The sequence below is a fragment of the Siniperca chuatsi genome, linkage group LG15 (genome assembly GCF_020085105.1).
Source record: "Siniperca chuatsi isolate FFG_IHB_CAS linkage group LG15, ASM2008510v1, whole genome shotgun sequence".
Taxonomy (NCBI): Eukaryota; Metazoa; Chordata; class Actinopteri; order Centrarchiformes; family Sinipercidae; genus Siniperca; species Siniperca chuatsi.
In genome coordinates, this window is record NC_058056.1 from 26,730,977 (window position 1) to 26,749,601 (window position 18,625).

The 18,625-nt window shown below is 40.1% G+C and overlaps 1 protein-coding gene across 9 annotated transcripts in view; it reads right to left on the bottom strand.

The window, feature by feature from the left end:
- Positions 1 to 18,625, bottom strand: part of kcnh5b (potassium voltage-gated channel, subfamily H (eag-related), member 5b) — a 152,515-nt gene that overhangs the window by 93,285 nt on the left and 40,605 nt on the right. For all 9 annotated transcript variants that reach the window (XM_044166612.1, XM_044166613.1, XM_044166615.1 and 6 more), the window contains exons 7-8: positions 9,516 to 9,673; positions 7,984 to 8,255 (exon numbers count right to left, since the gene is read on the bottom strand). In XM_044166612.1, the coding sequence (XP_044022547.1) occupies positions 7,984 to 8,255; positions 9,516 to 9,673 (430 nt within the window). The remainder of the gene's footprint in view (positions 1 to 7,983; positions 8,256 to 9,515; positions 9,674 to 18,625) is intronic.

Consider the following 18,625-nt stretch of genomic DNA (forward strand, 5'->3'; position numbering starts at 1 on the left):
TGTTTCTCTGCAGAGCATGTGCGACTGTCAGTAGACCGCAAGGGAGGGGTAGAGCGAGGGGAGATTATGGGCGAGGTTTTAATGCTTGTTCTCCAGGGGAATCCATGCTTTGACCGGGTGCAGCCATGCTTTATTATGATGCGCCGACGCACAATATGCAAATTGACGTATTTCCGTAAACGATGACGTCGATGAATCGCCCCAGCCCTAAGGAACGGTAAACAAGTGAAAACACGTCAGCTCTGACAGCTTTGAAAAATAAAATAATCTAATCAAATCACAAAAACATAAAATCTGCTACACTAATGCGTTATTCTCCAACTAAGCAGTATGACAAAAAGTCCACCAAACAACATGCAAAACCTTCACCAAACAAAAATGATCAGGAAACCAGGAAATGTAAGAATACTTTCATGAGTAATCAAAATTCCACAAATCAAACAATGTATAAGTAATGAACAAAAACAGTACTCTGGTCCAAACTGTCCATTCTGTTGTTCAGTGCCGATACACTTCTAAATGATGCAGGTGTGTTGGTCTGCCAGAAAACAAAGAAAGAGTTATGTCTTTGAAATGAGCTGTGCTTTTTCTGTCTGGATAGATGAAAGCTCTCACTCAAGTCTGGAAACATTTCAGAGTTTTGTTTTTTGGGCCTTTCAGCAGTTACTATAAGGCCACTGAGGGCAACGGGCCTGGCAGCCACCATCCAGCTCAAGTGAAGTAACACAGATGGAGACGAGTCAGACTCAGCAGGCCTGAGGTAAGACCTGCATGCTTTCTTGGGCATTGGCAACCGATGGCAGTAAGTTTTACAGCCTAGCAGCTGGTATAGCTCCAAGATTGGGTATTAATCAATTTCCTTAGACATATGGAAACTAATCTCCAGTAGTACCTCTGCCATGACAGTCTTCTGTGGTCGTATAATTAACTGCTGCATAACGTCATGCCAAAGTGGTATGTGGTTCATCATGTTTTGTCAAGAAAATTTACACGATTTTTATAGCTTTGCTAGTCAAAGTAGGGGGGTCAGATATTCACCGATTTTTTTTTAATTTATTTATATAGTATAAGCACCCTGAACCCCTTCACAATTGTTTTGTAACTCAACACAGTTTGCATTTGAATTCCTCAACATCAACAATGAGCTGGGAGGAAATTTGTGGAATTGGGGACATCTTGACAAAATCAGGTAGTGTATTAATGTACTGTTTTAGAACATTTTGGACTAGATGTTTGAACCAGTAGACAAAACCACAACAGGAATGTCAGATATGGCAGTTACAGGATGGACATTTATCTGATGACATCTTGGGCATTTTCACCTGGTTTTTCTTCTCAGACCAACCTAGGTGTGAGGGCTCCCAAAGGCGTCCCAAGATGGTTAAAGAAAGCACAAAAAAAAAAAAACTTGAAATGTTTTTTGCTTTTTGCTTTTTCTTTTCTTGAAATACTGAATATTTTACTCTTTATTTTACCTCTTCAGGCTTGTAAAACAAAAATCTTCAAATTAAACTGTGTAAAAATCCCTCTTTAGTTGAGCTGCTCACTGCTCATTTTAAGGGTTCATAAGCCAAAAAACGTTAGAAACCACTATGCTGTACTGTGTGTAATACAGTATGTAGATATTTTAATGTGAACTATGGCAATATGGACAGGCATTTCCAAAAGCAATTGAGGTGGAAGGGTTAATTTTGTACGACTTTCAGTTGACTGTGAACACTGCTACAGTAACTTAAACTCTTCGATCGATTCCACATCTGTCTGTCTGACAGATGGTTTGTGTACATTACCAACTTTCAGAGACAGTACATGCATTTTTCTTCAAACAGGAATGTTATCCAGATGCAGCCAACAATTGAATGGATGGAAATGAAAAAGTCAGATAATGCAGTGGATCGACCGTCAGTCACTGATCCTGTCTGCAGACCTTTCTCGAGACATACAGGACACAAGGCAGCAACCTGCGTCTTGTATCTGGTTTGTTTCAAGAGATGTCCTCGCATCAAAAGCAACAACTGATTACCTTGTCCAGCTACATCTTACACTGCCAAACCCTCCAAACTTGGCATGTCAATGCTTAACCACAATTAACTACAGGGCCAATCAGGACTCACCAGGGCCGAGCTGTCTGCCATTTTCCCTCAAGACAAGACATCTGCGTCACGCTCGGCCTCCTGTCGCCAACAGAGATTTGTCAAGTGAGATTAACTTTGAATTATTGGAAGAGTTTAAACAGGCAGCGGACCTGACGTGCAGCATTTGACCCAGACTTCATCTTTGGCCTTTATCGTTCACTCAGTCCTCCTGTTTCACTTTCCCTCCCTCCATCTCTTGTTTTTTCCCCCAGACAGACTGACTGACTATCTTTGACTTCGCTGATCTGAAGCTTCTGTATGTCTGTCAAGAAAATTTTAGGCAAAATTAACATTTCACCAAAAAATTTAGTTCTATATTCAATTTCTATTAACATGAGTCCTGAATGTCTAAAAAGAATAAATACATCTTCTGAAAAGTGATTTGGCAAGTTAGTCCGGTTTTCTGTTTTCCTCTGACATGCATCATGTTGCTTTGATTAATTGAGGCCAATGTATTGTCTGTAAGCCTGATCAATCAATCACTGTAATCTGCTCAGTCTCAGAGTCTGACAGATCCTGACACCAATCTACTAGATGACAGTCTGAACAACAGCCTCTACCCTTATTCGCTGAAGGTTAAGGTTTCATTTTGCCTCTGCCTTTGTTATAAACAGCTACAAAAAAGCCCCGACTTCCATCAACCGAAGGACACTGCATTATGGGACAGCGTGCATTGCCATTGTGTATTCTTTGGCCAGTCAACTCAGTTTCTAAAGATTCTGTTCTCCTTAAAAACAATACAAGCGTCTTGTTACACCTGTAATGTAGCCTCGAGCCGCTAGCCTCAAGCAGAGATGAGGAGCGGGTTACAGAGTTCCATTTCATCAAGCTTGTAGTCCGCAGCCCTAAGTGATATCACTTGAGACAACTTATCAGATTTCGCACAGCTCCCTCTGGAGACACAAACAGCTTTATATAACTTTAGTCACATATGCAGCTGTACTACCCAACACCTGGAAACTGACTTTGACAAGTAAAATCAATGGAGTTCCCCTTTTACACCTACTGAACACTTTGTTTTTGCTGACCTCCGGTTGTTTAACTTCTCACCTTGCTGCAGTGATGTAGAAGTGTACTCCAGGGTGTGTCAGTACACTGTGACATCACTGTTGGGTATAGTTACAGATGCAACAGAGCACACTCTATATATACTCTACAGCTCTATAATGTTGTAAAACTGATCATTTATGTTGTAATGCACTGTAATACTGGTAGAAAAATCTGGAAACCAAACTGAATGGAGCCCCTGTCTGTCTGTCTACTATCAGCGCTCATTGCTGAGATCAGGAAACTGCCTACACAGGCTGTGTGATGGTCTGCCACGCCATGAAGACTATCAGTCACAGCCAGATAGAAGTGACACATCGTGTCTCTGTATTGTTTACTACCGAGCTGAGGCCGTTTACTGTCCAGTTTCCAGGAACTAACAATATGGAGAGCAGCCCAGGGAGACTCTGGCTTGGCCTCAATACTAAACTCCAGGGCAGAAACAGATTTGACCGAGACAGAAACACAAAAACACTGTTGTTCCAAAATGAGATTTGGCTATTTTAAAATGCCTGCCCTCACCAAGTGACGAAAAAGGCTTCATAGTCTTTTAAAATGGCTAAATCATAACACAGGCAGGATCCTCTGGAGTTCTGGCAAAGTGAAAATTGGCCTGAAGGTTTGTGCAACATGAGGAACACTGGTGTTTCCTGCCAAACACTCTAAGGAAAGATATGAAAACACTTGAACACTTTTAAAAATAAGCACTGGCGATGTGCCTTCTGTTTGTGGACTCACAAGTTGTTTGGTTTATATGTCTTCTTCCTGTAAACTGGGCAAATGCAGACAATATGACGGATTTCCAGCAGCTTCAGTTGAGTCTGCTAGCAGAAAATGTTTTAGCGATCTAAAACAACAATCAAAGACCTATGCGCTAAGCCTCAATTTTTTTGCATCCACATGAGCTGCTACCAATGAGGGCTGCACTGATATCTACTGCACAAAACTTGGCAAGAGTGCTTAAACTGACACCTTAAAAGGGCTTGAGGGCATTTTGGGCTGAGTGACCAGCATACATAGAAAGAGAGACTTCATTTGAGAGACCTAATTGTGTGTAATTGTATTATTCAAAATTAAACATTTAAGAATATAACAAATGACCAAGAAAGATATTCCCATTAAAAATGACTGACACTAAAACATTGAGGAGATTGTTCCAAAATTATCATACAATTTTCTAAAGTAAAGCTTCCATTATGTTATATTAAATTAAACAATGATCTAACTCCTCCTGATTTCAAATCAAGTCACACTGAAGTGCAGCAAAGACCGAACAGTTTCCTCATTTGTTCTCTCCAAAGTGAAGGTGAGGTCTCAGGATGCAGTTTGGGTCGAAGCAGTAAACCGTCGGGCCGTCTACACCTGACCAGCAGCAGAACTGGTTTTTGACATGATGCGTTGTTTTCCAATGGACAGAGTGAAGATGTCGAACCTGGCAGCAACACTACATTTCACGCCTCGCTGCTGCTCTTAATGTCCAATCAGTTTCAACTTTGACCTTATTTCAGTCAGAGAAACGCACAGTTTAGTAATAGTGAGAAGTGTCAGGTTGTACTGTACAACTGCATGAATATTACTGGACATTAATAGTCAGCTGGTAGCCAAGCAGCTGGTAAATGTGCCAATGATCATGACTTAATCAGCTAATGCAAGTGCAACTTCAGCCTGAGCTCCATTTCCAGACAGCCTTTCAATGCACAACCAATGAGATGACAGCGACCACAATCTTGGTAGGGAAAACTTTAGCATGGTGGGATGAAGCAGTCAGACAGGACTACTGGGTGAATAGGCAGATAGTAAACAGTGACACTTTCCTGCTACCTGGCGCACATTGGTGAAATAAATCTCTGCAGCCAACCATTTCGAGTCTATGCCGAACCCCATGTTCAATACCAACGTTTTTCAAATTCTCGCTTTCTTCAATATTTGCATATCGCAATTGCAATATGGTTAAGGGTAGGAGAAGACAGTGGTTATGGTTAAGATATGGGTAGGGTTGGGCAACTAAAACACCAAACTGAGGTTAGGGAAAGGTCGCGGTCAGAGCACACTACTTCTTGCACTGGCAGTGAACACTGGCATTGGACATAAATTGTGAGGTGCTGAATTGTTCAATATGAACATAATTCCTGGGGATATTGGGTTGATGCCCCTTAGGGTGCACATAGGTTCATGTCGAGAGGGCCTCAGGAGCAGCAAATAGACCAGAACGCAGTTCAGACACTAGACAGTTCAAACATTGACTAAAGGGCAAATGTGTTTTTGGGAAACGTGGGAAAAAACTAAACTGGAATAGAAATGAAGGAGGCCACTAAACATAATATCTATGAATATCTAAGGGAATATTTTTTTCTTTACCCATGAGCCACTGATAGACTTCTGCACAATTCTGAAAATAAATGGCCAATACAAACAGAAACACTATTCCTATTCCCATGGTGTAACAGCTGTCTAGGAATTGTTTCCATGTTTATTGAACAGAAAACAACCAATCTAAAGTGGCTCCATATCAGCATTTCACATGTGTACAACTTATTTGCATGATGAGATAAAGTGAGTGCTCCTCACGACTGTTCAAGCATACAAAATGTGTTGAATAATGTACAGCGGCTTTGGCCCGAAGGCAGGGAGCGTCTAGGAAAAAAACACGACTGAGAGACAGGTCAAACAATGGCAAGATACAAGACAAGTACAAGATTCCAGGTTCGGGTACGTCTGGAATGCTAAACAGTCAATAGGTAAGGAACACATACTACATGACCTACCTACAGTCTACAGAGGTTTAAGCTAAGAATTGCACGTTAAGAGAAATGTAACTTTAAAAGATGTCATTTTTGAGGGAATGTTTAAAATTACTGTGGAAAACCATTTTCTGTTATTTAATAAAAGTTCATTGCTAGATGACTATATCAGTTTAACCTTAATACCAATAGATAAACACAAATGTTCTGTTTGTTATTCCTCCGTCAAAGCCTCCAGGGGACCACTTGGTAAAAAAAAAAAAAAAAAAAAAAAAAAAAGTATTCAATGTAGGAATCTGTACTCTCAGTTTTGCAGACTGTGCATAGTTTAATAATTGATGCCCTGAAAGTAACTTTTCCTCCAGGATATAGACATTGTTACACAAGCTGCATCGGGCCAGCAGAGACAGCAAGAATACCAGAAAGAAAGGCTTTTGTAATACATTTGCCACTTCTGTAAAAACAAATCTCCCAAAAAAGCCTGGAAGGGTTTAATCCTTAAAGATTGATAAACCATAGCCACAAGATATAAAACACAACATACACTGTTAAAACCATGAACATAAGTATTAATCACCTTCTTTTTCCACTGGAAGCTGCTTAACATCCCAATATCTTAAACCATCAAAACTTGAGAAGCATCTGTAACTTTAGAGCTACAAAAGCTCCATCATAACGATGACTTCAAACAACCAACTAAAAGAAGTTATAGAAATTGTATGCAAAAATACACCAAGGCTGAACAGCCTAAACTAGCCTGTCGCTAGAAAATCTGTAAGCTCTAAACGAAAATGGACCACGTAAAACAGACTACTAAGTTTTGTTAAGAACTGGTGAAAGACATGTCAAAAATCTGCTAAATCCTGGATTCTGTTTCATTTAAAATTCTCTCTTTTCCTCAATACTGTGTCTATACATGGCAACTAAGGTAAGGTAAAGGTAAAGAAAAAAAAAAAAGATTGTGGGTATGGCAAATAAACTATTAGGGTTAGGCATTTTAAATACTTGGTAATGGTCAGGGAGAGATTTTGGTTATGGAAAAAAAGAACATTAACTGCAGGTCTGGGAATGGACAGTCTCAATGTCACAAAGGTCATTTGTGAAGCTGTGCAACAAGCTGAAATGTGAACAATTCTTTCTCTCAATATGCAAAATATTTAAGCGCTTTGATTTAAAGTGAATTTTTCACACAAGACAAAGACCTTTGTTGTAAAACAAGTTAAATCCATATCACCAATAAGCTGTAATACACAAGATGTACTGTATTTCCCCTCTCACTGTTAACCACTGATATCTTATCGTCCCTAATTTGTTCAGATGATTCGTCAGATTAACCACAGGGAGTACAGCTTGCCATTAATCATGTGTGTCACATGCTCTCTTCTTTTATTCTGTTCAGTTTTCTGTTGCTTTCATCATCAGTATGGTGTCGCCTGCTGTGCAGATCTGTGTGCAGCCTCTGAACACTGTAAAAAATAAATGACCTAAAATGATGACTTTGTATTGTAATGTATTCAGTTCTCTTCAAAACATACAGGGTTCATCCTCCGGGGAGCATGTATGTGCTCTTTACATTTCATGGAAATCTGCACACAATATTCAGTGTGTACAAGAGGACATTTTGATCTGACATCAGCACGAGATAAAAGCGGACGGAGTCACCAGAATCATTAGGGTTCATGAATATTCAAGCGTATTTTATGGCAATTTCAACAGTATACCTCGCACTGGACAAAATTGTAGGTTAACCAACCCACATCACCGTACTTAGGCTACACCACTAACACAGCAAAAAACAGCAAGTACTGAAACTTTCAAACAGCACATCACATTGCTTCAAACGTCAGTATACGATAAAAACTACACCACCAGCATTCCCTACGAGCAGCTCCCTCAGCGGACTTTCGATCCGCATATAACACATTGCAAGGCAGTAGAGAGATATCTAGCTATGAAAATGGCCTACTGTCCCATTTCAACAAACAGATACCGACTGGCTCGCAGCTAGCTGCCACCACTGCACAGTTAAAGCAAAAAGCAGCTGCATATCTCATACTTACAGCCCACCATCATCATGGCCACCGAGAAGATCTTCTCTCCATCCGTGGTGGGGGCGATGTTGCCGAAACCAATGGTCGTCAGGCTCGTCATGGTGAAATACAGAGAGGTGATGTACAGAGAGTCCTTGCCAGGGCCGCCCTCCCATTGGCCAGAACCGCTGGCGTTGTAGCGGTACGGTGATCCAATGTTGATAGCCAGCTGGTAGAGCCAGCTGTCCATCTTGATGGTGTTGGTGGCCTTGTCGATGACCTCATAGTCTCCGATGCTGTACCTGTTGAGGACAAAAATCAGAATTTCCGTATGTTTAGCAGGCATGACAGCAGAGCTTTAACCAAATGGATACTTCTGATTGAGATCTGAATAAATGTTGTGGTGGAACAAGCATTAAAATCCACCTCAAGACCCCGAGGATCTAGTGAAGAATCACTGTTTTTCATTCCTGGTTCCATTCCTTCCTAGCTCATTTGGTTAAGGTAAGGGAAAGCTTGCTGTCCTGAATGAATACTGATTTGAAGCAAGAGCCAGGTCGAGTTAATTGCTGTCAGACTACGTTCAGTGGCAATGTTTGCCACAAGGTTGCGGTTTTGGTTACATGTTAAAACAATTAAGTTTCCCATCAAAATGTAATTAGCAAAACAAATTAGTAGTATATAAATAAAAAGGGACGAGGTTGACTAGGGATAAAAACTGCTTTTAGGTAGTTCACAAATGCCAATCCTAGACTAGAGGTCAAAACTCCCCTTAAAAACACTTAAAATACCTTAATCCTTCCATTATTTATGTACACAGTCCATAACATAAACTGAGACTCCTTTAAGTCTCTAAATTTAATGCCTCAAATGCTTTTAAGAATATGTGATGGGCCACTTAAGGAAACCTTAAATATGGTTATTAAAAACATTAATCATTCATGTAAGAGCAGACTGAGGAGCATAAACAACATTTATGGCTAAACTTTGGTCTGTCGAGGCTCATATTCAGTTATTAAGGTAAATTACTTAATGCACTTTTCACTTCATCTTATTATGAAACGTTAATGTAGCTTTGGAGATTTAAAATGAAGGTGTTCTGTTTGGCTATTTATGTGAAGTAAAACTGCAAATATGACCTTAGACTCCATCTCAGTGAATAAATAAAGCAGTAATGTATCATAAAAATATTGCTGTTGTGTTTAATGTTGGTGAGTATTTGCATTTAAGGAATGATTTGAAAAGGGATGCTGTGTTTTTTGGTAACAGACATTGTTTGCTACAGGGGATAAATAACTTAGCGTATCACCCAGTGTTGTAGGACTTGTAGGAAACTGAACAAGGCTTATAGTGAGCAGAACAGCAGCAGATGCTTTGTAATGTACAGATGGGGAGGGCAGGAGCAATGTTTGGCATACATAATCAATTAGGAACAGTTAGGAAAACGAGTAAATTCCCAGCAGCCAGCAGAGGCTTTTGCATGGCACTAAATTGTGAGGAAATGAGGGTTCCCTCAGCGACTGTGAAACCCATGAAAAAAAAAAAAAAAAAAACAACTTTACCAGATGCAGGCAAGCCAGTGAGCCACCAGTCCGAACACGCAGACCAGCAGGACCAGAACAGCAGCACCGTACTCCAGGTAGTGGTCGAGTTTCCTGGCCACCCGGCCCAGACGCAGCAGGCGGACCACCTTCAGAGAGCTGAACAGACTGCTGATGCCCTGAGGGGGAGGAACGGGGGAGATAAAGGGAGGTTTATTAGAGGAAGTCGGGTTTCTGTAGTGTAAAAAGTGAATGCATTCCTTGGGCAACAATTGACTGTTCGCTAAGCCCCACCCCCCTTAGTTACTGTTGCTATGCTTCCCATCTGCCATCATTACCATGATAATGATGGCAGATTTACTATCAAAATCCTTAGTCATTGTAAACAGTGGGTCCTTGATATCTGGCAAACAAAAGCAGCTTCCCATTTTTAGCCGATGACCGTTGCTAGCAGATTTTATCAGCTGTAACTAGCTAGCTAATGAATCTTAACTTCGTGAGTTGGTTCAAAAACGTTGACTCCGGCTGACTTTTTAATGTTTCTTGCTGAAACCAGAAAGTTAAGTCGTTTCCATAAGCCATAATTTTCTTCCAAAACACCATCAGGAAGTGAACCTATTAAAGCCATAAATCTACCTGTAGCCTAAACCTTAAATAAAATAACATTTCAATAACGTTAGGATATAGTTTGGAGTTTCCAGCCCCACAAATGTTTTCAAATAGGTTTGATATTTACACAAACATGGTTGCCCGTGTTGTTATAGTTGCTACGCTATGGTTATGGTTTCCTACAGCCTGCAACTACGTTTTACTAAACAGCCATATTGGACTGATAGCTCCTCAAATCGTGCTAAGACTACCCCGATTTTTAGGGTTGTGTGATGTGATGATACAAACCATGGGACAACAGTAATTTGTCTATCTTTGGAGATTTTGCTATGCTGTTTCTACCAAAGTATGTATTCCTTTCATTCTCAGGTTGTATTAGGCCACTGTGGGCAACGTAGCAAACAGAAGTAAACCGTTACCACTGGACTAAGGCTCTCTATCCATTATACAAAAAACACAGCTCAGAGCACAACCCATGGCCACTAACAGCCACCCACATTATAATAAAGTGTTCTGTGTCCAATACATTGTCATCAACATGGTGCCTGAAACACAGTGAGCAACACTGTGTTCAATGTGCACAACCAAATATGATGTGTGCACTAATCTTTGATTAAAGCAAGCAGCACATTGTCAGAACACAGCAAATTAACATCTGTCTAACAAAGTAAGATTACATGAATCAACATGCACACAAGCATCAGCTTACAGTCTGACTGCTCTGGGCGAGCCTGGTGCCCCTACTTTAACTGAACCCTGAGGGCCAATATCTGTAAATGGAAAAACACACTGCAGGTGTGATAAGCTTAATCCTAAGCCACATACGAGAGAACGGTCCATCTAAAAGCAGAAACATGGCTGAAGGGAATGTACATACCCGCAATAAAACTCACTTGTATACAAGTGTATACGTACGCACACACACACACACACACACACACACGAACCCTGGAGCCCATTTTTGTTACTTGAAGTGTACAAACTAACACTTGTTGAGCACAATAAAACTTCATCTAGTCAACTTTTTGTAGCTATTCTTAAAGTCTAAGTTTGCATCGTAAGATAATACATTTATTTTGCGCATTGTTTAACAACATCACATGTATATATCCTGGAGCCACTTGTTACAGTGCAAAAGTGAACTCTGTCACACACATATTGAGTAAAATAAGTTTGCATTTTTTATGGCTGCATTATTAGATCAAATTCCTGATGTATTGTGCATCATTTTATACGCATTTCCCTGTAATTCAACCTGATATATTTGACATCTTTGGAAACTTTGGAAAAGAATTTTGTAAAAAGCTTGCATGTTTAAACAGAGCACTAGTTTGTATTAAGAGATTTGCCAAAAGGTCTGCAGTATTGAAGAAGATGATAATTCCATTTTTCAGCAAAAAAACTTTGCTACAACATGTTCTACCTGTATCATATCCCATCAGTTCAACACACTACATAGCTGCTCAAAAGCTAGAAAATGAATAAAGGAGACAAGGTCAATCTAGAAATTAAAATAATTCACACTTGTTTACTAAAGAGCAGCACATCTTGGCAAAAAATGTAATTTTACCACTTTGTTTGACGTCACAAAGAATCAAAAATAAAAGTCATAATTTATTAATTATGAGCTGCTACATTCTCTGCTTTCAAAGGCCGATATCGTCAATATTATCTACAGATATTAGCTCATCACTGAATATCGTATTAGTGTATATATATTTGCCCATAAGTGACAAGAAATTGTCATAGTTTGTCCACGAGAGAACACTGACAAGTTTATTTTTCAACTGTGAAATGTCCTACTCAGTACATATCTTGGTCATAGTTCTTTAATAAACTTCTCAGAAATCCAGTATCGGCCAGGCTCTAATACTCAGTCAAACACAACACCACAGAGCCTTGCTCCACACACTATAGCCCTTGAGAACATTTTCAGTGTATTATTTTCCTGCCCCAGTGTAGCTGACCCATGTCCTCCAAAGGGCCCGGCTTCTATACCACAAACATCCCTAAACACAGTCGGCTGGGAAGAAATAAACAACAGTGATTCTTTTCAACCAACAGCCAGGCCCCCGAGGCACTGGCATGCTCTGCACGATCCGTTTTAACACAATTAACCAAAGCCGAGTGTTTGGAGCAGCAGGGGCAGACATTGTACAACCTGAAGCTAAATATTTACCAACATTAAAAAAAATATATATATATATATATTCTCATTTTGGAGCATAGAGCAAAAAATAGATGAAAGCCAGCAGGGTTATCTAATGATGTGGGCTATGATGTTATGTAATAAAGGGGGAGACTGCTGAGCTGCAGCTTCCTTCAAGCTCCTCACCCTCAGCTCAGCCTTCACCTCCATCCTGACGTTCATTTTCAGCCTCAAAATCTCCATCTTCAGTGGCAAACCAGCTCCATTCAGCCCATGTTCCTCTTTTGACCTTATTTTACCCCCAGTAACAGACCTGAGCTTCTCTTTTGCGCCACGATTTCACCCTGTGGTTTAAAAAGTCTGACAGTATTCAGCTTTCATAATATGAAGACAGATATTCATGTACTTTAGTTAAGAGTTCCCTGACTCATGTTTTGCACTGTTCAGCATCTTTCTGCTCCATCTTAATTCTTGCACACTTGATCCAGTCGAGAGCTCAAATTCTGCCCCCTCTTCTACCTAGCCTCTGTTCCACTAGTTTCTGTAACTCACTGGTTTCCTTTCATCAGTCTTTCTAAACAGCTGATAATATAATATACATTCTACTTTACTGAACAATTAAATTCGAATATCTCTTAGATAAAACAATTATTTTGAAAGCATTGAAAAACTCCAGCTCCCATGAGGCTTTGGCAGTATGCCAGTTTCATGGAATATGTTGTTGTTTAATGCTAGTTAAATAACTGTTTTGGCTAAAATGACAAAATATAAAAATGTTACTATCCATCCATTCATTGAGTTACCGATGCTAACTGGGAAAAGGGGTGGGACATCTGCTCTCTGTTAAACATGATACATCGACATGCCAGCCCTCGAGTGCGTTCTATCTGAGAAGAGTCCTACAAACAGCAAAAAAGTGGATTATGGTGCAGTAGTTTGAGACATTTCTGTAAACACTCTGATGAATGTAACTGCAAACGTCTTACAGCCATCTACCAAACCTACAACGGCTATGTTTGAAACTCAATAAATACATTTTTTGTATGAGTATCAATTTAAATACAAATTGAGATGAAAGCGGATGCCTGGAACCAGCCATCAGCGCACTATGAAGTGCATTTTGCACACAACACAAACTCTCATTTTCTATGTTTGAGAATTCCTCCAGAATAGCATTCTTAACCACCGCATTGGTCTACAATGGGACATTTAATACACCACACAAAAGAACTTTTACTTCACACAGTCACGATATCTGTGTTGGCAGCGATCTGAAAAATCCCTAAATCTAATGATGAAGTCAACAAACTGACAAACTGACAAATGCTCCATGGATTCAAATGTAGGTAGACTTGCTGACTGCAGTGTTTCCACTGAGGTTATCGGGTCACATTTGCCTGATTGGAAGTCATTTAGCAGTTAATCATTGAGGGGAACTAATCAAGGCCAATTTTGTTGAGAACTGAAGTTACTTTGTACAAAAGGGTGCATTTAAAAAAAATTTCTGTATATTTAACCATTCAAACAAAATGAACATAAAAATGTCTGTATTAAACATCCTATCATACAGCATAAGGGGCGTCTTCACAAGAGTTTTCCTTCATTAATTCAGTCTTGAGCCTGAGCTGCATTTTTAGTAATTTTACCCTCCTGTCAAAGCCACAGTTCCAGTCCCAGTTTTAGACCCAGTTCTTGTCCTAAACAGCAGTCCTGGTGCCAGCCATTACAGATCCTGCAGTCCCACAAATAAAGTCCAAACTGTGTCAAACTTACAGAAAATATCTACAGAGATTCTACAGATGGATGTGCATCTGTGCTCAACTTCTTGTAATTTCTTACAATTGTAAAAAAAAAAAAGTGAGAGAGGACATGAAATTAATTGGTGTGAGTGAAGAGGACGCAGAGGACAGGGTTAGATGGAGGCACATGATTCGCTGTGGCGACCCCTGAAAGGGAGCAGCCGAAAGGAAAAGAAGAAGAAGTAAAGAAATAATTCCTGTTACTTGTTCTTGAATAAGACTTTTTTTCTTTTATCTTGACTTGATCTTAACCTTTGACTTGACCAGGCCTGGTTTTAAAACTCCATTGGACCGAGGTGGTCTTGGCTGCACCTTCGCCTCAACTCGTACTCCTGCTGCAGGTTCTTATATTCCCCTCTCTCTGATGCAATAAACCCAGCCAGCCCTTGCCTCTCTCCAGTCAGAGCTTCAAAGGCCTCCCCTGGGACTCGGACGGTTCCCAGCTCATATGTAAATGCCTCTAAATTAAGGAGCCACAGGACAGAGCAACACAGATGAAAAGAGCATGAGTCAAGAGTGCGCAACGCATGTAAAATCATGGCTCGTAAGCACCTGTTTATCCAAACAGAGCCTGGCAAAGTGAGACGGGTATAGACAGAGATTACATGTCCACCGGGAAGCTCTTTTCACAGCACCGGCTCTTTCTCTCATTATTTTCAAAAGCCGAGAACGCACTGTTGCATGTTCCTGACAGCACTGGGAGCTTAACGTGTTTTCAGTGCCCAATCCAGTGAGCATTAAAAATTTAAAATGTCTCAGCTTTTAGCGAAAGCGCGCCATGCTTCAACTGAGTTTTCAATTGTCACTCTACACTAACGAGAGCCTTCCCCAAGCAGCAAAAGCTACAAAGTAAAGGTGCTTTTTGTACAGTTTTTAATCCTTTCAACATCTGAAACACGAGGATAAATGTCAAACTGAATATGTTTTTGATATTTTAGTACCACAAAACACATTTGGTTTAATAGCTTTCAAGAATGTTTTTCTCCCCTTGACAAATGATAGACATAAAATATAAACTATCTGTGGGGATTAGTAGAATTAGGCAATTGAACCAAATCAAATTAGCAAAAGACGTTGAACCAAATGAAAGGTATCTTGCATCTCCAGCATGAGTTTTGTTTTTCATTGGTTTTCCTTCATCCCTCAGTCTACTGCACACTCCAAACCATCTCTCCATTCTTACACATTTTCCTCGATCCTTTCACGTCATGCTTTTATCCGTCTATTCACCTCCCCTCTAATACACCTTTTTCACAGCAGACATTTTGACTTGTCATGGCAGGAAAAGCACAGGTATAACTAATAACATTAACTACGGCTCTTCCATTAAAGTGACCCAGGAAGCCATGACAGGGAGCCCCCATGCATAATGCCAGTGCGCTGAATCTTGAGCACCTAAATGGAATTCGGCCATGATTAATGTTATTAATAACACCTGCGCTTTTCTTGCTATGACATGTCAAGTCTGTCGTGAAAAAGAAAACGACTTTGGAGCAGTCATTATTCCAACATAGTTCCCAGCACTACTACAGTCCTGATAAGCACTGTTTCTGTAATGTATTGGTGGTAATAACGTGTATTTATCACATCTTAGCAGCCATCTAGACATTGACTTGTTTACACTTGAAGTTTGTTTCGTGTTTTGTGAGATTTCATAGCCGTCAGAAATTCTGCACATCTCGTACTCACTCAGCCGAGCTTGTATTAATATCTGAACAATATGACATGAATGCAACATTACAGTGTCCCCTCACCGCTCAATCTTCCACTAGAGCCGGGCAATAGATATGGCATATATAGGCCTACTCGTAGATATAAGAAAAATAATTATATGAAAATGAGAAACTTAGATATACTGTTGATGGCATACATTGCAAAACAATCGCAGGTAATTTCACCACATAAAAGGATGCTATTTCTGACCAACCATATGGCAGGCCTTTAGGAACAGAAAGCCTGTTTCCAAAACAAATGCACAGCAAGGTTGGCAGAGTTAAAAAAAAAAAAAAAAAAAACACCACATGCTCTTATTTTGGTATCAAAACTCAGATAGATGGGAGAGAAGGAAACTTCAAGTGCTGGGTCAGAAAGCAGCAGCTCAACAGCCCCAACAATCATAAACGTGAAGAGCCCCAGCGCATAGACGCGCTAACAAGACACTGGTGATATAGTTCAACATAAAACATATCGCTGATGTATTTTGTAAACTCTGCTGAAAGTCTGAGTCAATACACAAACTTAAGTTTACCACCTGAAGTATCGTTATCCAACGGCACACGCAGAGCGCAAGTGCTTACCATCGCAAACAACAGCAATTTCCGCTGGAAAGAACAGCAAAGCATTCTGGGAGCAACAAAACCTGCTTTTTCTGGTGTTGTACTCTGACAAACAAAAAACTAAACTAACAGACATAAAGACATCACATATGCTGTTGGTTTTTAATTGCAAGAGACAAAGAATTACATCATGATATGATATATATTAATTCATTTTTTTGGCATATCTATATTCTTCATACATATATATATTCTTTTGACTACTAAATGTTTTCATGCATCTATGTCTCCATCACATCTTCCGTCCCTCCTGTCGCCACTCTTGTATTCTACAATTTCACTTTTTTTAAATCATTCATTTTCATCCCTTAGATTTTATCAAGCCAGCGCTCTCATCAATAGCAACTCCATCCTCCTCCCACCCTTAAATTTTACATTTAAATCATTTAGCAGAGACATTCAACTCCACCTTTCCATTTTTCTCCTTCCCTCCTTCTCTCTGTGTTAACATGCAGAGTGTTAATATCCCAACCCCGACTGCAGGGCGCACAGCTTCCTCCCGGCTCTGTCAGCTTGGCCGGTCGCGGTGGTGGCAACATGCATGCCACGCAGAAAGGTCAGCCTGGATTAGACCTTTCTGAGCCGGCGCGGCGCCGGCAGATGCACGCTGCGAGCTTCCATCGGCCTGCCAGGCTCCTTCGTGACAGCAGGTGGCTTCAGGACCCGTGGGGGGTTCCTCCCTGCCTGACTCCAACACAACCCCCGCCCACACACCCACACACACACACACATTCTGACTCCTCACAACACCTCTGCTGCAACCTGAGGGAGCATCAGCACAACTCCTCATGAGAATGTTACATCATTTTTTGCAGTTTTACAGCCATAGCCCGACTACTTTGGTTGTTTTGTTGATGTTACTGCTGACCTGTAAGTGTCTTCGTGTAGGTGTTGCTGCTCTTGAGATGTGAAAAAACCTTCTATCTCCAAAATGTCAACAGGAAGAAACAGATGCGAATCCTCACACCTTAAAGGAAAATTCTGTTTTTGTTTAGCTTGTAGGTCTTGTTCTTGTCGTCTGTATTGGTTAGGATAACATTTTACTCATCATCTTAATAGCGGAGATCTGGGGATGTGCCTACATCACTAAAATGGAGTCTAACAGAGCAAACAAACCCCATGGCCAAACATTACATTAAAACCCAACATGAGCATTCAGCTGGAAAACGTGCAATCTACCTAATGTTTTGACCGAGAGAGTTTTGGATCGACCAACTGAATATGATTTTTCATTTAAATCCTTTTTTATAGACGTTATGGCTCTGCTCCCAGTTTGTTAAAGAGATAGATATACTGCATAAAAAGTTGTTTTTACTCATGCTGTCCTGTGTGATGGTCTCCCTCAAGTTTACTCTGTATACTGAATATGTTTGGATTCACAAGTGATTGTTAAGTAGCGTTTGGTTTTGGTTATATGTCTACATTTGAACTTTGGATAAAGAGAATGCTCCATAAGATGCTGTGTTGTGGCTTTGATTTCAGGATGGACTGTGCTTAAGTTTTCCTTTAATGAACGAAAGGTGACCATTTCATATATATACAGTATATGAGCCCCTGTAGACACCTGAGGATGATTGCTTAATCACTTTAGAAATAGGACTTGGTGGTGCTTTAATGAGGGCTTGTTTTGTGAAAAGTGTCAGCCTAAGAGATAAAATGGTAAACTGGGAGTTTACCAAACAGATTTTCTAGTGCTTTTTTCAAGTGCCACTTTCCCAGTGTACACGCAGTAAAGACATTACCAGTTTCATATGATCAAATGCGTACCATAGTTGTGCATAGGAGAACTGCAGAACTACGGTAGTGTACAATAGGACACAGTTAAGATCTAACATGTTTAGTAGTTTTAGCATTCATCTATATTTTCTTTTCTAAATAAGTCAGTTAGAAATAAATAGCTAAAGTGTGGAGTGGACTTGCAAGTATTCTGTTGTAAATGTTTATTTTATAAACATATGTTGTTTTATTCTACTTTGATTAATTTGATCAATTAACATGATTAATAAAACGACACCCTGGCCCCTGCGTTAAGGATCCAACCCACGGCCCTTTGCTGCATGTCATCCTCTCGCACATTTATTAAAAAATGTATTGTTTGCCACAGATCATGGCAAGCATTTGCTTTTCCAAACTTTTCAATGTGTCAGTGTGTGGTCAACATAAACACAAGCAATTTGAAGACATCCCCTTATGACACTCTATAGACTAAATGATTAATCTGTTAAGAAATAGTCACCA